Source organism: Meles meles, chromosome 10 (assembly GCF_922984935.1).
Source record: "Meles meles chromosome 10, mMelMel3.1 paternal haplotype, whole genome shotgun sequence".
NCBI classification, from domain to species: domain Eukaryota; kingdom Metazoa; phylum Chordata; class Mammalia; order Carnivora; family Mustelidae; genus Meles; species Meles meles.
In genome coordinates this window covers 4,729,283-4,754,732 of record NC_060075.1, presented here as the reverse complement: position 1 = coordinate 4,754,732, position 25,450 = coordinate 4,729,283, and the positions used below count along the sequence as shown (strand labels likewise).

Sequence of the window (25,450 nt, the reverse complement as noted above, 5' to 3'; positions counted from 1 at the left end):
ACTTCAGTGTCCTCTCACCGAGGGGTAAGGAAGCTGGAGTGCTCACACACCAAACCCTGCCCTTCACTGGTGAAGGCCTGCCGGCCTGGCCCACATGTAGCCCAGAGGCTCGGGCAGCCAGCAGGCACCTCCATAAGGCCGAGGGGTTTGGAAACTGCAGCTAAGCTAGAGGCGGCACAGGGTCCATGCGGGGGGGGGGGGTCACAGAGAGCAGAGGCCACCTCTGCTGTCCCTGCATCATGAAGAATATTAACTTCAATCTTAATTTCTTTGCAGGATCCTTTCTAAGCCCTTAAAAGAATCTTTGTCAGGTAGGTTCATCTACAGTCGGTTTTTAACTAAATTGGTAACATATAAATGAACACACCCACAAAAACATCGCAGTCAATTCTTCCCACTTTCCAACAGGATACTTCAGAGAGGAATGCGACAGATGACCCCCTGATACACAGACTGATGAGTGCACCAGCGTCAATCTGAATATCAAATATCGATACAATTTCATCGTTTCTTTGATTAAAATAGAAGTTGAGATTTTCTTCCTCTCCACAACACATTACCTTGTGTACCCTCGAGGTGCATGCTCCCCATTCTGGCCATTCCTTGGCCAGAGTACACAGAGCCCTGTCCAGCTCTCAGCTGGAAATAATCTGACTCATTGCATGGTTTGGCTGGACTATTCTAAATGGCTAAGAACATACTAGTAACATACAGTTCTACTACAGTTTTAGCCTTTATCTATCACTTAATGAGGAGATGAGAATGTCAAAAACAATCTTCATAGAATTCTCTGAATGGGTATACTAGTTCCCTGTGTTAAAAAAAAATTGTACAGAGACTCAACCAGAATGCAACTCCATCTTGGACTCATTCTAACTCGGATCCAAATGCTCTGGCTTTCCACAGTCTTTGGTGTAAAAGGCAGATGGGCAGGCTCCTTGTTTTCATCCCCTTTGCAGAAATAACAGCTCTACAGAAACATTTTCCAAAGTCACAGCTTCCGAAAGGAGTTACATATGAGAAGTCAGAAATGCATTTAAACTTTCCTAAACAATTAAGTACTTAACTAAATTCCAGAAATGTGACACAAAGTTAGAAAAAAGTTCATTTTATTCAGGCCGCAATGTGTAGATTACTTATTTAGTCTTAAAACAAGCTCGATATACAGTTTAATTATTATCAGCACTTTGATTTATCTTCAACAACCCAAGAACAGAATAAAGTTTTCCTGTACTAGTGTAAGAAATCCATTCTGGGAAAAAAAAAAATCCATTCTGTGTAGAAACATTTATATTAATTCTCCCAGAGTTTAAAACTTTATTACCAAGTCATTTTAGCCCATTAAAGACTTTTTAGATTTTGCATGATATCCTGAAAAACACTATTTTATGACGCATATCAACAAAACTCAATGCCACTTTCTCCAATAATAAAAATGTGCTTTTTTAAACTGTTATTTTTTAAATGACGTGAAACTAAAGAAAACTGGTTGCTGGTTTTAAAATCTTCTTGTTTGGAGAAAAATATCCTATGCTTTACTACTCGTTGCCATGCCTTACAGAGATAGGGTCTGTAGTCCACATCTGCCTCACTTGGATGGTTAAAGGCAGGCGGAGGCCCTTCTGTCCAGTTTGAGGTTTTCTGCATTAGACTTTGTGTTGTTGCAAAAAGAACTAAGCGATATTCACTTACGAGTTTCTCTAAGAACTGAGCGCATTTCTTCAGGGTGCACTCCTGCAAGTTAACACTGTCTCCTCCATTGGCGCGGTCTATCCAGTAAAAGGCGGACAGGCTATCCAAGATCAAAAGGCAGAGGGCAGGGTGGCTACAAACCGTGGTTTCTAGGGAGTACAGCGTGAGGAGCAGCTGGGTGCTGTTACCGCAGCTCACCAAAAACAACCTTCCCAGGCACTGTTTGACCACTTCTTCACAACTCTGGGACAGTCTATGCTCGAGAATTGTAACCAGCCGGAGCATATCAAAGCGGTAATCTGTGTCAATAAATAAGACTTCTACTTCCAGTCCCCCTTCGGATTTTGGAAGTATACATCGTGCTGTTAAATGATAAAGCATTTCGGTTTTTCCTGTTCCCTCTGGACCATGAAATTCAAGAATATCACCTGTGTAAAATGTAAAAATGTCAGTCAAAACGCAGCAGCACAGTAACGGTAGGCTACAAAATGAAAAGTCTGCAACAGGGTGTAAAAAGACGTTTACTGGAATGTGAAAGAAAAATTCTACATCCATTTGCAAAAATGGATCCATATAAGCAAATACAAATAAGTAAGGAAATTAAATCATTAAATTTCACCTCTGAGAAAGGAGCTGGCTATTAATTAGCATCAGGAAAACGTGAAAAACAGAACGACAAGGTGGAAAGGCACCCCAGGAAGTCTCCTGGGGAGGGGTCCACGCGCACTCACACTGAAACTGAGAAGCTGAGAATAAAGTGCCAAAAGAAGTTTCTGACCACTACAGTACCCAGCACTTCTGCGACTTGATTATCCAATGTACATCCTTCCCCTTTCCTTAGGTATAAAACCTCTATGTGGGGGGGGGGGGGGGGGGGGGCGGGGCGGAGAAGGCAGTGCGCCGAGCTAAAAAACTATTTTTCTCAGTATCCCTTGCAGGGAGGAGTCAGCAGGTTATCACCAGAGCCAGGGAGACACAGTACATTTCTGTTGGGGGTTTCTACGTTCGGGGCCACTTCTGCTCTGCCACACCCCGCTCTGGAGGGAAGCAGCCATCCTGAGGCAGTGAGCAGAAAAGGGACACCCTAAGTAGGGTGGGCCCTATGAATCGTGGAGCAGGAAGACAAGAGGCGCTCAGGACTTTGATGACACAGTGGAACCCCACACCAGCTAGGCAGGGCCTGGGTCTCTACCACCTGCGAGGTGAGGAAAATTAGCCTCTATCAGTAAAGCCACTGCGTTGGACGTCTGTCACACGCAGCTGAAACGATCCCCAACTAGGGTTTCTCGGTGTGACTGGCATTACGGGCGCAACAATTCTCGACCGTGCAGTTCCCTATGTTCAGCTCTTGGGCCTAAATGCCAGTAACAGCCCTTAACTGAAAACAGGCCTCCACATTTCCAAAACGCGATCGGTTATCCTCCGCTATATAAATCTCTTGAAGCTGCGCCCTGCTGGCAGACGACTGCACTGTAAATTATTCCCCAGCATTATAAGCTGAAGTAAACTAGTCTGAACTTCATAGACTCCCAATCTTTTTCTATATAGGTTTCCATACAGGAGAACGCAAATTAAACACCTGGGAACTGTCCTATCTCCAGAGCGCTTCAAAACCCACTCCTAACAGTGGCCTTCCAACCCTTGCTAGTTTGTTCCCATTTAATTTATGGCTGAACCACATGACTGGAAACACTGTTAAAAATGCAGATTCTCAGGCCCCAACCAAATTACTAGTGTGAGTCCGGTTCCTTTACTTCCTGTTATTACTAACAAACCACTGTAATGGGGAACATTCACCAAAAACTAGCATGTTACCACTATAACATATTTAAGGTACTATGAAACTTCAACAGTTTCTACCATAATCTTACATGTAATATGCAATTAAAAATTTAAATAAAAATGATTCCCCACGCCCCTCCCCCAAAAGATTCAAGACTCAAGAAGTGAAACTATTTTCACAATAACAATTGTTCACTGATACTCTCGCTGGAAGTTAACACAGTAACTAAGTAACTATTCAGGCCAGATGTTCAGTTTACTCTCTCCTACTACTGACTACGAAGCTAAGCTGAAATCCTCCCCTTACCCACAAGTAAGTCTTTTACTTCCCTATATTACAGAAAGAGAGTAAACTACATGCATTCGATGAAACATTAACGCAGAACAAATATTAATGGCAGTGAAAGAAAGCTGAAAACACAGTTTAGCAAGACTAATCTCAAAATAGTTTGTAGGATGCAGCGAACCGCACAGAGAACACAGTGGGGAAACCAACCAGCAGACCGCACCAGACCTTCCCTTCCTTCCCCAGAAAAGAAGGCGATAAGGCCCATCAGTAGCGACCAGCTTTTCTATGGTCCTTTACAGATGAAAGGGGACAGCTTGATGATAGCTCATTTGATCCTAATAACAACACTCTGAGCGAAGAAAGCAAACTTTATCATGTTCCATCATCGCAGTTATCATGCTATATAATTTTTAAAAGATTTATTTTTACTTAATCTCTACACCCAAAGTGGGGCTCAAACTACAACCCCAAGATCAAGAGCCGCACACTCCACAGACCGAGCCAGGCAGGCCCCCCTCGTGCTGTACGATTTCTGGCTATTTCATCGTATTTCCTACGCGCTACCAGTCTTAGGTCTGTTACAGAGTGTTTCCACACTCTGCTATTCTATTTCCAGCACAAAACACAGTACCTTTTGAATGCACTTCATTAGGTCACTTTCTTTTTGAGAACTTCTTGAGAGACATCTGAAAAATGAAAATATAAGTCCTATCCGGTGAGGGCTTAAGGCTCCAGAGTGAGTTCTGGAACATGGCATTTTGAAAGGAAGCAGGTCAGTAGGGAATCCCGGGTAGGGAGTGCGGCACTGGTCACCAGAGTCCTGCAGATGTAAAGGCCCAGGACCAAGGCTGGAAACGAGAGACCAACACAGGAGATAAGCCAGAACAGGAACAGAGTGCCCAGCACAAGTCCAGCCCCCTGACCACGGCCCCTGGCCCTGTGAGTGGGGACACTCTGTCAGGTCTTCAGTGCCTGGCCATGTTCAGGGGTAAGGTAGCGACGTATGTAGAGGTTCTTCTCAGAGACAGGGTTGGAAGTACCCACGCACATCAAACAGATAAGGAAGGCAGGAATTTTTAATTCACATAATCACATAAATATCCTAAAAAGAATTTAGCTTTCAAAATGCTATGTTAGGTAGGTGTCAAAAAATAAAAATGTCCTACAATCCCTAGGGATTTGAGATTCAAGACAGTAAGAGTGTAGATAGACATAATGATCTGAGAATAAGCTACAAAGCAACAGAGAACAGAAAGCTTAATTTGGTGGGTGAGAGTGAACAAAAAATTAGGAATAGAGGCCAAAAACACAACTCTTGGGATATATCCACGTTAGAGGAGTCGGCATGAAGACATAAAACATGAATTTAATATAAAAATTAGAGGAGGAAAATGACACAGAGCACAAAAGGTTTCAAGAAAATGAAAGAGTACTAAATAACATTAAATGAAGCACAAAATTTCTAAAAGTAAAAAAGTGGCAGAGGACAGTTTGGGAACAGATCCCTGAACTGGTCCCGGATAGTTACTTTGCACCAGTAAACGTGTAGTTTGCAAAACCACATTTAATGTAAGTATTATTTATGAAGCAGACTTCAAAATCAGATACTCAGAAAAGAGATGGGAGGGCTCTCCATGGAGCACTTCGCGTTCTTCCAAGGATTAGGCTGCAGGGAAGGCAGGGGGCACACGAAGAATTAGGGGAAAATATGATGGTTTATGTTCATTTAAAAAGTAATATTCAACAGCAGTTTCATGAGGCTGAAGTCAAATGAAGACAACCAAAGGTAGGAGAAAGGCAACATATTCTGAAGTAAACGGGAAGAGACTCCACTGACCAGAGGGTAAGTGGGAGCTGTCTCTGGGTATTTCTGGAAGCCCCAGAATAGGAAAAAAATGAAAATCTAGCCAAGTATTTTCTTGGAGGGAAGGTGGTGCTCATAAACATCTTTCAGCATAACTCAACAGAGTAAGTCTTTGAGAGCACTTGTTACATGGTTTAACAAGGTTTGCTAAATCCATACGTTACTAAGAAACAGATGAAGTATATGGATTCCTTAGATTCTTGGTTTGACAAGATTGAGATGAAGCAAAGCTTAAGGTGAAATCCTTGGTTAGGAGATTATTAAGGGGTAAATAAAAATACTTTTTTCCTTTTACAGATTAATAGCAAAGCAGTAAAAGGTCATTTGTAACAACTGGGGAAATAAAATGAGCAAACTTACAAATTACACATAAATATTATCATCACGGTCCCAGATTCCCTATAAATATGTTTAATGATGAAGTCAGTTTTGTTGATTTTATAAACATTTACTGTCTAATCATCACATCAAAAATCATATTCAAGCATGATGTTCTACAAAGGGGCATAGTCCTTTTAGCTGTTTTTGAAGTCACTATCTCAAATGTTTCTGAGACTTGTTGGAAAAGAAATTATACCCTTGTCCATTCAAAGCATTGCGTATGACAACTTGGAGTAAAAAAAAAACAAAACAACAAAAAACCCACCTCTCACCACTAAACACACACACATACACACACACCTCTACAGTTTGGCACTTGACAAATTAAGCTAAATCAGAAAATCTGGATGGTTTGGCCTTGATAGTTGCTCTCACAAATAGAATATTGTAAGGGATCTGGGTAACAGATTGTCAGAGTGAGTTTATGAATCTGAAGATCCTTCAAAATAAGGATAAAAAAGAAAAGCCAAAAAATATACCATCTTGGTACCAACCTACTAATTGTATAATATGTTGAATTTGCAGATTACAATCATACGGAAGAGGTAATGAGTTGGTATGCACTGCCGTATAGAGTTTAGTACATAGTACTGAGTAACTACTCTGAAAAAGCATTTAGAAATGTTTACAACGGAGTAGAGCTTTCTATAATCCCCAAATGTGAACTTCCCCATACAGTTTCTGATAAACTGTTGTTGACAAACAATCCTTGTAATACCAGTCTTAGGTCTGTTACTGCTCCAGTGGGCACTCATCTAACTAGTTTTACAGCTAAAATATCTACAGTATTTATAAAATATTGAAATTAAGATGGTGTTAATCCAAACTAAGGAAACTTTTTTGTGAGTGACTGAGCATGATGGTGTTTTTAAAGTTTCCACAAATACAACATTCACATGGGTAAGCGGTGCTCTGACCCATGTTTTCGTGCCAGTTTCACAAGGTCCAACTTAATATTATTACCCTTTCTGATAGAGTAGAAAGTTCAATCTTTTGTCTAACACGTCTGGTCAAAAGTTGTCTTTATTATTGATAGCTTAGAAAATTGTTTGCTAACAGATCTGCTCTATACAACAATAGTAAAGGGAATATTCTAGGCTGAATGAAAAGACAGCAGATAGTTACTTGAACCCATGAGTTAATAGAAACCACAGGTAAATGCCACTACATAGGTAAACACGAAGACAGTACATGTTTTATGTTTGTAATTTTTTTCACTTATCTGACTTAAACAAGTGAACTGAATATTTTTTATTTCTTTGTTATAATACATTTTAATTTTTTTTAAAGATTTTATTTATTTGACAGAGATCAGAGAGGTGGGCAGAGAGAGAGGAGGAAGCAGGCTCCCCGCTGAGCAGAGAGCCAGATGCAAGGCAGATCCCAGAACCCTGAGATCATGACCTGAGCCAAAGGCAGAGGCTTAATCTACTAAGCCACCCAGGTGCCCCAATACATTTTAATTTCTTTGCTGTAATGGCTTTTTAATTTTTGCATTACATCACAATTTTAGAAGTGTTTACGGATATACGATGCATAGATATGTAACTTGTAACAGCACAAAGGAAGAAGGAAGATATGGAGCTACCCAGTAGCAAAGTATTTATAAAATATGGAAATTAAGATGGTATTAATCCAAATTTGATTCTTTTAAAAAAATTTTTTTAAGATTTTATTTATTTGACAGAGATCACAAGTAGGCAGAGAGGAGGGCAGAGAGGGAGGAGGAAGCAGGCTCCCCACCGAGCCGAGAGCCTGATGCGGGGCTCGATCCCAGGTCCCTGGGATCATGACCTGAGCCGAAGACAGAGGCTTTAACCCACTGAGCCACCCAGGCGCCCCCAAATTAAATTATTTTAAATTAAGATATTGTGATCCTCAGAGCAACCATTAGGAAAATAACTCAAGGTCGCCTGGGTGGCTCAGTCAGTTAAGTGCCTGCCTTCAGCTCAGGTCACGATCCTAGGACCCTAGGATCATGTCCCGAGTCCCGAGTCCCACATTGGGCTCCCTGCTCCCATGCATGGAACCTGCTGAACCTGCTTTTCCTGTTCCCTCTGCTACTCCCCCTTGGTGGGGGAGACAGGGATGGGACAGGACGGGACTTTTTTTTTTAAAAAGTGAAAGTAATGACCAGGAATAAAAATGCTACACTAGAAGCACCTGGGTGGCTCAGTTGGTTAACTCTTGCCTCTTGATTTCTGCTCAGGTCATGATCTCAGTGTTGTGAGATCAAGCCCATGTCTGGTGGGGCTCTGTGCTGGGTGTGCAGTCTGCTTAAGATTCTCTCTCCCTCTCCTTCTGCCCCCCCACAACCAAATGGTACATTAGAAAATATTTAACACAAAAGAAGACAGTAAAGGAGGAATAGAGAAAGAAAAAAGATGTAAGATGTCTACATAAAAAGCAAAATGACAAAAAAAAAAAGCAAAATGACAGTCACAAACCCTATCTTATCAGTAATTCATTAACTGTAAGTGGACTAAACAGTCCAAACAAAAGGCAGAGACTGGCAAAATGGAGTAAAAACACAGGATTCAACTATAGGCTATCTACACAGGCACACTTTACCAAGTCACAGACAGACTGATAACAAAACAATAGAAAAAGATATGCCATGCAAACAGTAACCAAAAGAGAGCTGATGTGGCTGTACTTGTATCAGACAAAATATACTTTGGGACAACTGTTACTAGAAACGAGGGACATTTTTGTTTTCCATTGTGCTAAAAGATGGCATAAAAGTCACCATTTCTAAGTGTACAGTTCAGTACTGTTAAGTTCCAGTCACATTGTTGTACAACATCTCCAGAACTTCCATCATGCAAAACTGAAACTCTATCCCCGTTAAACAACAACTCCCCTTCTCCCCTTTTTCCTCAGCCCCGGGTAACTACCATTCCTGTTTCTATGAATTTCACTGCTTTAGATACCTCCTGTAAGTGAAATCACAATATTCTCCATTTTGTGACTAGTTCATTTCACTTAGCATGTCCCCCCAGTTTATCCATGTAGTAGCATGACAGGATTTCCTTCCTTTTTAAGGCTGAATAATATTTCCTCATTTGCATACACATTTTGTTTATGCATTCATCTGTCAATGCACATCTGGGTCGGGCCCATCTCTTCGCTATTATGAGTAGTGCTGTTATGAACGTAGGACTGCAAATATCTCAATAATCTGCTTTCAATTCTTCTGGAGATCTACCCAGAAGTGGAATTACTGGATCATATATATGGCAGTTCCTCTTTTTTTTAAAGATTTATTTTGAGAGAGAGAAGAGTGAGCACAGTGGGGGTAGGGCCAGAAGGAGACAAAGAATCTCAAGCAGACTCTGCACCAAACCAAGAGCCCAACCTGGAGCATGGCCTGTGCTGAAATCAGGAGTTGGATGCTTAACTAACTGTACCACCCAGGTGCCCCAATGATACAGCAGCTCTATTTTTTATTTTTTGAGGAACTTTCATACTGTTTTTCATAGTGCCACCATTTTACAATCACATTAACAGTGCAGAATTTTTCTACAACCTCAACAACACTTGTTGTTTTTTACTGTTACCGTCTTAACGGGTGTGAGGTTACAAAGAAGGACACTTTATAAAGATAAATGAATCAATCCATCAATAAGGTAAAATTATAAACTTGAAAGTACCCAACAGTGCATGAAGCTCCAAAATATATGAAGCAAAACTGAGAAATAAAGGGAGAAATACACAATTCAATAGTAATCGTTGGAAAATTTAATACCCATTTTCAATACTGCATAGAACAATTAGGCAGAAGACCAACAAGGACAGGAGATTTAATGCTAAAAATCAACCAGAATTATTACAAAACATCACGAAAACACTCAATCCAACTACAGCAGAATATACATTCTTCTCAAGTGCACATGGAACATTCTTCAAGATAGATCATATGGTCAGCAATAAAACAAACCTCAATCAATTAAAAAGACTGAATCAGAGAAGTATGTTCTCTGATCCAAAAAGAATGAAAACAGAAATCAGTAATGACAACAAAGCAGTAAATCTTCTTGACCTTGACTGGATTAGCCAATGGCCTAGCTATGATATCAAAAGCATGAGCAATAAAAGAAAAATCAGATAAACTGGACTTCATCAAAATTAATAACTCTGTGCTTCAAGACACCATCAAGACAGTGAAGACAACCCACAGAATGGGAGAAAGTATTTCCAAACCGTATTTGATAAGGGACTTGTATCTAGAATATATAAAGGACTCTTACTACTCAACAACAAAAAATCTGTTTTTTAAAAGGGCAAAAGATATGACATTTCTCCAAATTACACATAGAAATTGCCATTACGCACAAGCAAAGATGCTTAATATCATTAGCCACCAGGGAATGTAGGTCAAAACCACAATGAGATACCATTTCATACTCACTAGGAAGGCTAGAATCAAAGACACAGACGATGACAATTGTTTGCAGGATGTGGGAAAACTGAAACTATTCTAGGCCTCATCACTGCCGGCAAGTAAAATGTGCAGCCGCAATGCGCCACGCCACAGTCCCGCAGCTCCACCAAAGGTTAAGCACGGTCACTGCATGAACCTAACAGTCCCTCTCGTAGGTATTACCCAAGAGAACCGAACACATGAATCCACAGAAAAGCTCGTACACAGATCATCCAGCATTATCCATAACAGCAAAAAGCAGAAACCCAAATGTCCACCAACTGATGAACGGATGAAGTGTGGTATATGCACTCAACAAGAACCAGAACTACTGAGACATGCCACGGTATAAAAGCTGGAAATGTTATGCAAAGGAGCAGAAGCCAGTCACAGAAGACCACATACTGTATGATTACATGAAATACAGACAAGGCTGGTCTAGAGAGTCATCATGTGGATCAGTGGCCACCCAGGGCTGAGGGACGTGGGAGCAAATGGGGGGGTGACTGCTAACAGGCATGGCTTTCATTCTGGGGCGATGAAAGTGTTCTAAAATCAACTGTGAAGACAGCTGCGTACATGGAAATACAAGTCATGAAGCTGCATGCTTATATGGGCGAATTACACCTCCAAAGAGCTCTTCCACTAACGAGGAGAAAGGCCAGCACAGCAGTACTCTTCTCGAAGTTTTCCCTAGTGTCAAAGTCCTGGGGGAACAAGCGGCCGTGTCTTTTCCCTTCCACAGGAATAGTAACAGACAACCGGGTACTTAAGGACTTACCTGTGACTCTCAAACTTCTAAGAATTAAAAAATAAATAAATTATAGTAACAAAACTCCCTCAACTACTGTGTTAGGATAAGAGAGGTCAGTATTTATTCTCAAGATTTTACCACAGAAGAGCCAAATTTTAACTCATCGGACACAGAAAATGAAGACTTGAAAGTGTTCTAGCATGATCTATTTCTCGCTTTTTAATTTTACAGGTTAATCTATATAGCCATTTGCTACAAGTATGTACATATAAATAAATATATGTTAGGGAAAAACCCCGTTTTAAAAGACTTAATGTGTGACACTGTGTTTTGGTTTGAGATTGTTTTTACCATGTACAGATGAATCTTCATCAGCAAACAGACACGGTTCTATTTCTTTCAAGGAACTTCTACCTTCAAGTCGGGCAAGAAGCTAGCAAAAGAAAAAAAAGAAAAACTCATTACCTAAAAATATAAAATCTTAGACATCTACATTTACACCATTTTCCAAAGGTCTATAAAAAAGACTCATTTAATTTTGAGGATTTGGAGGAAATTATGAAATGGGAAATACAAGTTAGGAGGAAAACTGTGTTCATTCATTCAGAAAACACTTCCTTATTGTTTACGTATCAAATACTGACGGTATAAAATGAGCCCCAGGAAGACTCTGGACACCAAGCTCAGGGGAGCTTCTGCAGTTGGCAGACTGTCACGCATTGTTGTTGGGAGAACTGAGCACCCTCCACAACGCCACAGGAGAGGACGACTGGAAGGTCTGCATTTGGAATTCTCTGGACTTTAACAGCTCCTCCTGCGGCTGTCTTTAAGACTGCATCCTTTCCCTGCAATAAACCATAACCATGAACACAACCACTTTCAATAGGTTCTGCCAGTCCTTCTACGGAACTGCTATACCTCAAGGTGTCCCCGGGGTCCCCAGGCGCCCCAACTTGCAAACAGTATCAGAGCTGAGTGTAGTCTTAGGGATCCGGAACTTGGTAAAATCTGCTCCTTGGGACGTCCCCAATTTCACACACAGATGAAGGACTTCTGCTCCAAAACTAAATATAATCTTTTTTTTTTTCCCTCCAGGAAAAGCACTTGTGCTGATTATTTGAGTTGGATGCTTTTTTCATAGCCTACCCTTTATTTTGAAAGAACAACTAAAAGATACTTTAATTCTACAGACTTTGGTATTTGGCAGACATTTTATTAAAACGAAGAAAGTAAGCTTGTCACTTCAAGAAACTGACAGTTGCCAATGATAACATGTGAATTTTAGAAACCTCACCCACCACTGTGACCTTAACAGCTTCCCAATACTTAAGATCCTTCATGGGGGGGGCGCCTGGGTGGCTCAGTGGGTTAAGCCACTGCCTTCGGCTCAGGTCATGATCTCAGGGTCCTGGGATCGAGTCCCACATTGGTCTCTCTGCTCAGCAGCGAGCCTGCTTCCCTCTCTCTCTCTCTGCCTGCCTCTCTGTCTACTTGTGATCTCTGTCAAATAAATAAATTTAAAAAAAAAAAAAAAAAAAAAAAAGATCCTTCATGGGGAAGACACCAATGTTTTAATGAATGGGATTTAAAAAAATAATTATTTAACAAAACACGCCAATTCTTGAAAGATCTGTGTAATTCAGTGAATCAATATTTCCAAACGACCAATGCATGTTAAATCAGTCCTGGGTAAAAGATTCACTCCAACTGTAAGACCAATCAATCAATGGTTTTTAACATATATAAAAAAAAAGTCACTGATATAATTTTATATTCTACATTGCAATTAACTTCTAGGAAACTACTATCTTGTCAAGTTTTGGTACAGAATCAAAGAAGTAAATCCACAATTATCTAAAAAGACCTTCAAATACTCCTTTTTCCAACTATACATTGGAAGTACTTTATGTTGCTCTGGTTGAAGTACAACAACATTAAGAGAGTCTTAATGTATTTCAACCAGAACATGAAGTCACAGACTAGATGCAGAAGAGATGAGACCCCAGTCAAATTCTATTCAACCGGACATTAAGAGAGATCTGCAAGTACGTAAGAGTGTCACTCATCATATTTTTTGTTTAGAGAAATATAGCTATTTTTCATTAAAATACTTACAATATTCAAAGAGTTTATAACTGTCACTTGTATATGAATGTAAATATTTAAAATTCTAAATTTCTCACTGCAGCTCTCTCTCCGGAGCCCACCTGCTCTGGAGATCTCTTGAGAGTATATTTTTGCTTTAATAAACTTTCTCGCTTCTGCTATTCAATAAATAGATAGATAAATTTCTCAGTTTCACTGACAGATAAAAGCCACATAAGCAAAAGCTCTTTTGGTGACAGATATTAACTGCACTTATTGTGATCATTTTGGAACATAAACAAATATCAAATCATTATGATGTACACCTGAATCTAATATAACGTTGTAACTATTCTACAAAAAAAACCACCAAAAAATGCACAAAAGCTCTTCAAAATCCTCAATAAATTTTTAAATGTGTAATGCATTCCTAAAGGCAAAAATTGAGAACCACTGAGTTAGAAGATGGAGAGTCCAGCTTGAAGGACAAGACAGACACTTTCATGAACAAGATGAACACATAAAATAACTTTAAAATGTTTTAAAAAGGGTGCCTGGATGGTTTGGTTGTTAGGCGGCTGCCTTCGGCTCAGGTTGTGATCAAGGGTCCTGGGATCAAGGCCCACATCAGGCTCCCTGCTCTGGGAGGAAGCCTGCTTCTCCCTCTCCTCCTCTCCTGCTCCCCCTGCCTATGTTCCCTCTCTCTCTCTGTGTCTCTGTCAAATAAATAAATAAATAAAATCTTAAAAAGAAATGTTTTAAGAAGCATGTATACAAATAATTAATTATTCTCAACAGAATGACTAACTTAGGAAGTAATTCCAATCATTTACTCTTTTCATCACTGCTCAAAATATTTTAGAATTCTCCACTGTGAGAATTCCTGGTAAGAAAGGATTCAAGAAAGCTTTATATTGGCAGGACACTTGGACAGAGATGGTATAACTCCTCTTATCCAATTGGCTAAGTTAGCCAGTTTGCATCTAATTTTCCACTATTATTAAAAAATCAAATTCATTTTCAAGGATGAAAACTTCTAATATTCAAAAATGTTTACAATGCCAAAGCAGAGTCTGTTTCTTTCAAATAAATAAATAAATAAACTTAAAAAAAAAAAAGGAAAATATCCTAAAAACCCGACATAAACTATTACAGAAATTAAAATTAATGATGTCCAGATTTAAGGAATGAATTAAAAGAAGCCAGGTAAAATCAATCTGGAGTTTCTGAAGGGCAAAAAAGAGTCCAAAGTGTCCAGAGTAAAAGGAACCCCAGTAAGTTCTGTTAGACCAGACAGTTTAATCCTTTTAGGGAAGATTAACACACTGGGCAATCACAGCTTGCTGATGGGTTTCTCTTGATTCTCTCTGCAATCTTTCTGAGGCCAAACTTCCTATTTAGAAAAGAAGGCAAAGTGGACACTACAATTTTAGTCTATTTGGCAGTTTCACTAATATTGTTAATTAACAGATTTGACATTTGGTTTGTAAATCAGTATCTGCTAGGTTTTATTATCCTAACGAAGTCATCAACGAATAGCTACTATTTGTGCTTACTGTGGTATCTGCAGTACGTAATTCATATACGTTATCTCTTTTAATTGTTACCGTAACTATTTGTTATCATTCTATTTTTCAGATGAGAAAACTGGCAGACGCCAGAGCCAAGACTGAAGAGATCTCTTCTAGCTCCCAAAGCCTGGAGTTCTACTGGGCTCCCGTGCCTCAGAGTCAGTATCACGGAGTCTAATAAAATCTGAGTACAGAGATAAAATAGTTTCTGGATCTACCAAGCTGATCCAAGATCCTGTCTAGAAAATTACCTGACCTCTTTCAACCATCTCCGTTACTACTCCCTGCAACAGCAACAAGGAGCCCTCAGCGTTTTCAACGGCAGCATTATTACCATAACAATAACATAACCTACAAAGGGGGTAATCCTCAATTGCATGGACAGCCACGGGTAACCATTTCAGCCAAGTCAATGTGGGGATACACAGATGTAGCAGACACAGTTCCTATCTTCAAAGAATTTAACAGGAGAGGGTCAAAAGTTTACAAAAATGTGATACAGTACAGTGGCTGCTACAGAAGAAATAACAGGCAGGGTGCCTGGAAGGTGCGGGAACCTAACGCCATCTCCACAAATCTCCCCCAAGGCCCAATCAGTGACCAGGGACCTCCTGGAGCACAGCACCCCCCCCAACATTCTTTCCTTTTGTTTAACCACACCCTTAAGTATACCCTTAGGGCACAACGCCCTTGACCTGCCCCAGAGCCAGACTCAGACACACTGCCCTTAAACATTCTCCTCTTGGGTGGTCCCACAGCAGCACTCCCAACCTCCAGGGCTAGAAAAGCCAGTCTCATGGGTGGCTGGGTTGAGAATATTCATTCATCTCCAGGCTACCCCAAGACAGGCTCCCTCAGGAAGTCCCCTTCTCACATCAGGCTGCGCTTGCCAGACTTTCTCATCAGTTCTAATTTGTGGGAGGCACCCTTAATTTTGAACAAGAGATTAGGCATTTAGTTCTTTTAAATACATACAAAATGTGCACTGATAGAGAAATGTTTTTCTTCCTACCTGGAATGTCCTTTGCCTATTCTCTTTTAAATTTCTAAGGCCAAGACTATTAAACAAATGATAATAACATACATTCTTCAAGGCCGCCTCCTTCCATGAAGCTATTACTACTGTACTTAACACATTACCAGCCCATCGCCCTCATCTGGATGTAAAAGCTCAAAAGGAAAAGCACCTATTTTGGCTCACAACGGACTCCAAAATGCGTTTGTTTGGCAGAAACTCAGTAGCTGCCTATTAAATTAAAGGTAAACAGGGCATAGGTAGGCAGGCTTGGGAAGGATGGAGAGTGTAAAAGACCTCAAACTATTTCCATTTTCATGTCTGGACAGTATGCAAACTTATACCAAACAAAAGTCCATGAGTATTCATGTCCTCGAAGTTCTTTATACTAACAAAAGTCCATTTCCAATGCCATTATATACTTTCGACACCTAGTAAGCAGAATACCTACCATACAGATGTTTTTAAAGACCATACAGATGTTTTTAAAGACCATTCAGTTGTGGGAAAGCTTACATAAGAGCAGAAAGAAGAATATAAAGATCAAACTAATTAGAAATTAATGGCATTAAGGTAAATACACACACACACACACACAGATCATTTAGATAAAGGCTCATTTCCCTTGATCTCCTGTAAATAAATCTGTCTGCAGATAGACCCCAGTAGTAGGGTTACAAATCGGTTCAGTATAAAAGGCTACCGAAGGGGCATCAAGTGGCTCAGTAGGTTAAGCCTCTGCCTTCGGCTCAGGTCATGATCTCAGGGTCCTGGGATCAAGCCCCGCATCCAGCTCTCTGCTCAGCGGGGAGCCTGCTTCCTCCTCTCTCTCTGCCTGCCTCTCTGCCTACCCGTGATCTCTGTCAAATAAATAGTCTTTAAAAAAAAAAAGCTACCTAAAGGGATTCCTGGGTGCTTCAGTCAGTTAACCATCTGCCTTTGGCTCAGACCATGATCCCAGGGTCCTGGGATGGAGCTGGGATGAAGCTCAGCTTCTCCCTCAGCCTCTCCTCTCAGTTTGTGCTTTCTCTCTCAAATACATAAACAAAATCTTAAAAAACAAAAAACAAAAACTACCTAAAGAAGCAAACATTCTGACCCAAATATTCCCACCTCTGCCCCTAACAGGCCTGGATTTCCCAGCTACAAAATAAATACAATTCTTAGTTTTACTACCCCTAGTAGTAGAGGAAATGCAGGCAAAAATGTGTAACTGTAACACAAGAAATGAAAGAGAGGAGTCGGAATAAGGAAGCAAGGGAAAGCAGCAGCTAGATGAATATGTATGTGACTGATGCAAAATTTGGATCTCATGGTAGTTCCATAAATTCCTCTTCGCATGGGAAATGAGGCTCCTCTGCCACTCTGAAAATCCAACTGTCCTTCAGGGCAGAGTACTAGGCCTGGCCCTTCAGTCAGTTTGAAGAAAAGCTAATGCTTTTATAAAAGCAATCATCCTATAAGAGGAAAAGGAAAAATAGATACATATAAACTAAAGCAAAAACTACCACATATATGGAGCAACTGGGTGGCTCAGTCGTTAAGCATCTGCCTTTGGCTCAGGTCAGGATCCCAGAGTCCTGGGATCAAGCCTCTCACATCAGGCTCCCCACTTAGCGGGAAGTTTGCTTCCCCCTCTCCCATGCATCGCCCCCAAAAGCTACTACATTTATATCTGACAATTTAAGCAACATGAATTTCTCTTTTTTAAGTTTTCAATTCCAGTTAGTTAATACTAACTGGTTTAATTCTAATTAGTGTTGTATTAGGTTCAGGAGTACAATATAGAAATCAACACTTCCATACACCACCCTGTGCTCATTGCAAGCACACTCCTTAATCTCCATCACCCCTGGGTGGCTCAGTGGTTTAAGCTGCTGCCTTCGGCTCGGGTCATGATCTCAGGGTCCTGGGATCGAGTCCCGCATCGGGCTCTCTGCTCAGCAGGGAGCCTGCTTCCCTCTCACTCTCTCTGTCTGCCTCTCTGCCTACTTGTGATCTCTCTCTGTCAAATAAATAAATAAAATCTTTAAAAAAAAAAAAAAAGAGTCTGTGTCTTGGTTTGTCTCTCTCATTCCCCCCCCCCTTTTTTTTTTTAAATTTGACAGAGAAATCACAACTAGGCAGAGAGGCAGGCAGAGAGGGAGGAGGAAGCAGGCTCCCCGCGGAGCAGAGAGATGCGGGGCTCGATCCCAGGACCCTGGGGTCATGACCTGAGCGGAAGGCAGAGGCTTTAACCCACTGAGCCACCCAGTCGCCCCTTTGCCTTTGTTTTTTAAGATTTTATTTATTTGAGACAAAGAGAGCATGAGCCAGGGGTGGGGAGGGAGAGAGGACAAGCTGACTCCCAGCTGAGCAGGGAACCCAATACAGGACTAGATCCCAGGACTCTGGGATCACGATCTGGCCCAAGTCAGATGCTTAACCAAGATGACTGTTTTATTTCTTAAATTCTTTTTTTTTTTTTTGAGAGCATCTTTTTTTTTTTAATTTAAGATATTGTTTATTTGACGGAGAGATAGAGAGCACAAGTAGGCAGAGCGGCAGGCAGAGGGAGGGAGAAGCAGGCTCTCTGCTGAGCAGGGAGTCTGCTGGGGGCTCGATCCCAGGACCCCGGGATCATGACCTGAGCCAAAGGCAGCCACTTAATCGACTAAGCCACCCGGGTGCCCCTATTTCTTAAATGAATGAAATTACATGGTATTTGTCTTTCTCTGACTGACTTATTTCGCTTAGCGCGGTCCTCTCTAGCTCCAACCATGTCACTGCAACTGGCCAGATTTCATTCCTTTTTATGGTTGAACAGTATTCTGTTGTACGCATACAGCACCTCTTCTTTCTCCATGCATCAGTCTATGGACATCTGGGTTGCTTCAGTGTCTTGACGACTGTCAATAATGCTGCTGTCAGCATGGGGTGCAGGAATCCCTCCGACTTGGTGCTCTTGTACTCTTTGAGTAAATACTCAGGAATGCAATGGCTAGATCATCCGGCAGCTCTACTTTTAATTTTTTTTTTGAGGACCCTCTAGGCTGTTTTCCATAGTGGCTGCACCAGTGTGCATTCCCACAACAGGACACAAGGGTTCCTTTTTCGCTACATCCTGGCCAACACCAGTTGTTTTTTGTGCTGCTGATTTTAGCCATTCTCAAGATGCTAAGAAGCATTAACTTCTAGCAGAATCTGTAAGGACTAAATTTTAAATTTATGATATCCCACAAATGAGTAATCACACTAAATGCATTCTTCAGATTTCATTAGGAAGTTATACCAAACTGCTTCAAATTTTCATTTAGATAAAACAAATATAGGGACCCCTGGGTGGCTCAGTTGTTTAAGTGTCCAATTCTTGATTTCGGCTAAGATCATGATCTCAGGGTCGTGAGACTGAGCCCCACGTTGGGCTCCAATCGCAGTGCAGGGTCCGCTTGAGATTCTCTCCCTCTCCCTCTGCCTCTTTCCCCACTCGCGCTCTCTCACTCTCAAATAAATGAATAAAATCTTTTAAAAAATCAAATAAATGCAGTCCCAAAAGAAACAGTAAAGCATAAAATCAGTATTACAGGAGTTTAATGTTGGCAGAACACTTACTCTCACCTTGCATGTGAGGAACTCTGCTGGAGAAACACGTATGGCATATTCTCGTATCCTCTCATTCTCCCTCCCCCAGGGAAGATCTTCTAATGGGTTAAGAGCAGGCACCCATGGATCATCCCCTTCCTTCCCCCCAACGGCTGTCCTACAGGAAGTACACATTCTGCCTGTTCCTATACTTCAGTCTAAAAGGAGAGCACTCAGAAATGAGCATTTGGCAACACAGGTTGGTCTAGTGGGAGACAGAAGTCTGATCACCACCGGCTAGAGAGAACAGGAGATAGGAAGTGCAGGCACAGAGCACAAACTTTGCTGTGCTGAGTAGTAAAGGATTGGGGCTGGCTGGGTGGGAGACATCTAGGGAGGTTTTCTGCTTCGTGTTTATTGCTTTATGTTAGGATACCAATGGACATTATCGGTGAAAAAGAAGATTAAAGATGCAGAAAACAGGGACTCCTGGGTGGCTCAGTTGGCTAAGAGTACTGGGATCAAGGCCTGCATCAGGCTCCTCGCTCTGACAAAATTAAAAAAAAAAAAAAGAAAGAAAAAGAAAAAGCAAAAGACAGAAAAATGACCATAGGAGTGGGAACACCTGTAGCACTGAGTTCCTTGAGGAGGAATGGGATAGAAGAAATCCGTATTGCAAGTGGAGAAATTGTACTTTTTTTTTTTTTAAAGATTTTATGTATGTATGTATGTGGAAGTTGTACTTCCTTTTTTTTTTTTTTTAAGATTTTATGTACGTGCGTATGTTTGTATTTAGACTGAGCCCACACTCCAATGCCTACCCTGGGGGAGGAGCAGAGAGGGAGGGAGGAAGAACCTCAAGCTGACTCCCAGCTGCACGTGGAGTGCAGGGTGGGGGGTAGCCGCCTTCTTCAGCGCCACCCATCCCAAGATCCTGAGATCGTGACCTGAGCCAAAACCAAGAGTCAGATGTTTAACCGACTGAGCCACCCAGTCACCTCGAAATTGCAGCTGTTGTTTTTTTTTCAAGATTTTATTTATTTGAGAGAGAGTGAGAGAGAGATAGCACGAGGTGGGGGAGGGTCAGAGGGAGAAACAGACTCCCCATTGAGCAGCGAGCCCACTGCAGGACCCTTCCTGGGACTCCAGGATCATGACCTGAGCCAAAGGCAGTTGCTCAACCAACTCAGGCACCCAGGTGCCCTTGAAGTTGCAGCTTCTTAGAAGCAAAAATATTTACTCTATTTTAAGGAGGAAATTCAGAGAAAATCTGTGCATATATTATCAAGATAGACTTCATGAAAACGCAGGAATTGCAATATTAATATCTGATAAAGCAGACTTCGGAGGAAAGAAAGTTCCTAGAGACAAAGGGGGACATTACAGAATGAATAATAAAAGTATCACTCCACCCAAAAGAGATACAATCCTAAACGTGTAACATATCTATCAAAGCCTCAAAATACACGAAACAAAACTAATATAGGTGAAAGGAGAAATAGACAAACCCACAATTATAGTTGGGACCTTAACAGTCACCTCTCAGCAAAGGATAGAGTTACAAACAAAATCATTAAAGATGCAGAAAATGGGAACAAACAAGATCTGACTCATGTATGTAAAACACTGCACCCTACAACAGCAGCACACCTGTTTTCTTCAAGTGCCCGCGGGACATCCATCAAGACAGATCACATCCTGACCCATAAAACAAACCTCAAATTTAAAAGAACTGAAATCGTACAGAGCATGTCCCCTGACAATGAAGGACACAAACTGGAAATCAGCAACAGAAGACAGCAGGAAAAATCAAGGGAGTTCCTGGGAAGTTTGTTGTTTTTTCGATGACACATGAATCAAGGCAGAACGAAGGGAGAGAGAAGAGGAGAAAGATATCAAATTTATCTACTAGAGTAACAATTATTGAGTGCTGTGGGCTAAATATTGTTCTAAACACTGGGACTAAAGGAGTAAACTCAACAGACAACAAAGTCTGCTCTCATGACCTTTAAATCGATATAAAATGTCAGGTGTGATAAGAAGAATAAACAGGGTGAAAGAATATAGATTAACAGTAGGTAAAAAGCAGGTTATTATACTGTAAACTGTAGTCAAATGCTGGTCTTTAAGTGAAGGGTACATTTTTAATTTTTACACACGCTACTTGTCCTACTATAATTCCATCTCTAGAATACATTAAAAGAAAATATTTTTTGCAGCTGTATTTTCTTGGAAGACCCTGTATGAAATGTCTTTTCCCTACTACTCACAAAATGTGGGAATGGTTAGCTGTTTTTTGAAGTTGTAATTATAAAGAGTTAAAAATTTAAAGTAGTTGTTGGGCTTGCTTGCGACTTCAGTTCTCCTCAACACGAAGCCTCCCAGTAGAATCCGTCAAGTTCTGTAGCATAATATGCCAGGGAAGAAAACTGTGTCCAAACAAATTAAGCACTAGCCAATGAGTCCCCCAAAACACTCCGAGTTTCACTTAGCTGGTTTTGTTCACAAAAAGGAAAAAGAATAAAGTAGCACCTACTGCCCAACTCCCTGCTCTCCCCTCCGACCCTCTGTACTCCAAAGTAGTATGAGCCAAGCAATCTGGCCAAAGGTCTCCATGCAGACACGGCAGGCTAAGGATATGTTGCCAAATTTCTTGTTCAATGATCTGGCTGTGCTGGGCTCCCATTTTTTATTTTTTAAAATATTTTATTTATTTATTTGACAGAGAGTGGGAGAGAGAAAGAGCACAAGCGGGGGAGTGGCAGAGGGAGAAGGAGAAGCAGGCTCCCCACAGAGCAGAGAGCCTGACGTGCAGCTTGATCCCAGGACCCGAGCCGAAGGCAGACCCTTAACTGACTGAGCCACCCAGGAGACCGTCCCAGGGCTCCCGTTTTTTAGATACGAGGCTTGATCTGACTACAAAACTCATCTGTGTTTAACCCTGGTTTCAAACGATCATCTAAATAAGTAAGGTTTTAGCTGTAGTGGTTCTAGCAAGGGTTGGTAAACTCTGGCCAGCAGGTTAAATCCCAAAAGTTTAAAAGTAAGTTTTATTGAACACAGCCAAGCCGATTTGTTCCCCTCTCTACAGATGCCTTCACACTAGAACTGCAAGGTTAAGGAGTTCTGACAGAGCGCGCCCTGACCTGCAAAGCCTAAATACTATCTGGCCCTTCACAGGAAACATTTGTGGACTCCTCTAAGAGCACTGCTTCTCGGGCGCCCGGGTAACTCAGTCGGTTGGGCGTCTGTCTTCCGCTCAGGTCACGATCCCAGTCCCTGGGATGGAACCCCATGTCAGGCTCCCTGCTTAATAGGGAGCCTGCTTCTCCCCCTGCCTCTCCCCTTCACTTGTTCTCTCAGATACATACATAAAACCTTATTTAAAAAGTCTTGTTTCTCTCTCTCACCTGAACAAGAGATTCTTCCTAACCCAGCTCGCCCATTTCTCAGGCCCAACTCCAGTGTCCCTCACTCGCTTCGTTCCGATCTTCAGAACCACCTGCAGTTCCCTGAACTCCCACGTTATCGGCTACACCCCGTGACCGCCGCCCCCTCCCTGCCAAACCGATCTCACACGGTCCTTCAAACCTCGGTCCCCCGCTCCTCCTAACCCGTGCTCCGTGCTGCCCGCCCTCCAGCCGACAGCGCGCTTTCCTCCGAACGCCGCGGTTCTTCCGAGCCGGCCTCCCCTACTGCTTCTTCAAGGCAGAAGTGGTTCCCTTAGCTCCTCGTTCCCATTCCGTGACCGGTGACCGACACACAGGCCGCACCGCATACCTGCCGGTTCCGTTGCTGAGCAAACTCCCGCAGCACCTGTCAAAGCCGGCGTGTCCGCGCAGGCCCCGCGCCCGAAACGCACGCGGGAGGGCGAGCGCAGGGGCAGGCGGGGAGGCCACCTGCTCCAACACCGCCTGTCCCGTTCCTGTCTGCAGACCCTCCGACCGGCAGTCCCCGCCTAGTCCCCGCCCGGCTGACCGCCCCCGACAGCGGGTAGCCCGGGACAGCCCCGGCGCCCGGCCGGCCGGCGAGCGGACCGCAGAAGGCGCACAGCGACCCGGCACGCGCGGGCGCCTCCCTCCGCCTCCGCTCGCCGCGCGCCAGTCAGCCCACGCAGGTCTGAAGACTCCCAGGGTCGCGCGCCGGCCCCGGCGGCTCCGGCGGGAGGACTGGGCCGGGCCGCAGTCCGGCGCGGCCGCCTTCCTCCAGCCGAGCGCCCCGCGCGCCCCCGGCCCGAGCCCCCGTCCCCCCTCCGCCGCCCTCCCGGCTCCGTCGCGCGCCCCCGGCCTGAGCCCTGCCCGCGTCTCCGCCGCTCCCGTCCCAGACCCGGCGGCTCTCACCTGCGTCCCAGACTCGGCCCTGCGGAAGTCACTACACATCGCCCCGAAGGCTGGGCGAACCAGGCACTCAACTTTCCCGCCACCAGCGCCATTTACCGCGAGCGGCCGGGGCCCCGCAGCCAGTCAAACGCGCTGACCCGCTGACCCGGGCGCGAGCATGCGCACTGCGCCCGCGCAGAGCCAGGGAGGCGAAGGGCATGCGCAGTAGTGGTGACGGGCGTCCCTCGCCCGAGTGACGTCAGACTCCGTCTCCTAGGAGACCGGAGACAGCTGGTGATTTTTTTTCTTGTCTCGTATACTTCAGTTCGTTTTTATTCGGTAAAACTAGCAGCATGTACTTTTTTTTCTTTTTTACTATAAACAAAACAGTTACTGAGTACGAAGGGCTTTTTGTCTGCGTGTGGGTTAAAAGACTGGCTGGCGATACGTGTGATTCAGAGTTAATTCTGAAAACAAAGAATTAGGCTAAGTTTGAAAGAATCTGTGTAATTAAGAAATAATTATTATAAAAAAAGAAATAATTATTATAATAATAGTAATTACAGCTAACACGTATAGTGCTTAGTATGTGTCCTTAGTGCTTTATATATAATAATTCATTTGATCCACACAGTCCTGTGAGGTAGCTACTCTGATCCCCATTTCACAGATGAGGAAACTGAGGCACAATCTTGGCGCACGTTACTCTGATGACCAGTGAGTCAGCACATTAATGGGAAGGGGGAAAGGAAGAGCATGGACACAAACAGTTCTTCAAAGAAGCCTGGATGTGAAGGAAGGAGATAACACAGTAACAAGAAAAATCAAGGAAGAGTCTTTTAAGAAGACAAAGCCTGGGACGTGTTTAAATGCGGACAGGGAAGAGCTGTGGGAACTTACTGGCTAAAGAAAGAGAAGGAATACCTGATGGAGTCAGGACCTACAGACAATGGAAGGTGCGGGTGTAAGAAAGCTTTAGCTGTGGGGGGGCCTCGCTTTCCCCCATGAGTAGAGACAAGGGTTGAGAATGGGTTCAGATGAAGATAAATTTGGGGATGAGACGCTCAAAGAGCTTGCGGAAGGTCAAGTCTGAGGTAGAAAGCAAGGTAGTAGAAATCCAAGACTCCTCTTGTGAAAGTCAGTTCCTTTTGTGAAAGTTGAATTCCTCTTGTGAAAGTCAAGTGTGCGCCTAAGCTGACTGCCTGGATTAATGTTCCCATCGACAGGCTCTGCCAGAAAGCTTCCTCAGAAATCCATTCTTGGTTCATTCTGTGCACAGAGCAGTGGTGATTGACCTCAGTACTCTATGGCAGTAATTGTTTTCACCAGGATAATTTTCCTTAACCCTTACTGTCTACAATCACGTTTAACATGCAACATATATTAGTACTATTCTTTCACTGCACAGAGCTCTTCTCCCTGAGTTACGATTTTCTTGAATCTCAGAATAAATTTGTGTGAAATCATTCTGGATTTTGGTATCAGACACACCTGGAATTTTAGATCTGGTTCCGTCCCTTATTCCCATGATACACATCACTCACCACCCTGGACCTTAGTTATCGTTGTGCTGCGGTGATGAAACTATGTACTTAAAAAAGCTAGCACAACATCTAGTACAAAATATAGATTCTCTTCCTACCTCCCTATCTTTCTTAGATCATATCGGGGCGCCTGGGTGGCTCAGTGGATTAAGCCACTGCCTTCGGCTCAG

General features: G+C 42.6%; 1 protein-coding gene across 1 annotated transcript; it reads right to left on the bottom strand.

The window, feature by feature from the left end:
• Positions 1-1,092: 1,092 nt before the first annotated feature.
• On the bottom strand, positions 1,093-23,886 carry XRCC2 (X-ray repair cross complementing 2). Its single transcript, XM_046020806.1, has 3 exons — positions 23,758-23,886; positions 11,537-11,618; positions 1,093-2,120 (listed from the first exon to the last, which is right to left on the bottom strand). Exons 1-3 carry the CDS (start codon positions 23,794-23,796, stop codon positions 1,399-1,401), a joined length of 843 nt encoding a protein of 280 aa, XP_045876762.1. The 5' UTR covers positions 23,797-23,886; the 3' UTR covers positions 1,093-1,398.
• Between the last annotated feature and the right edge of the window lie 1,564 nt (positions 23,887-25,450).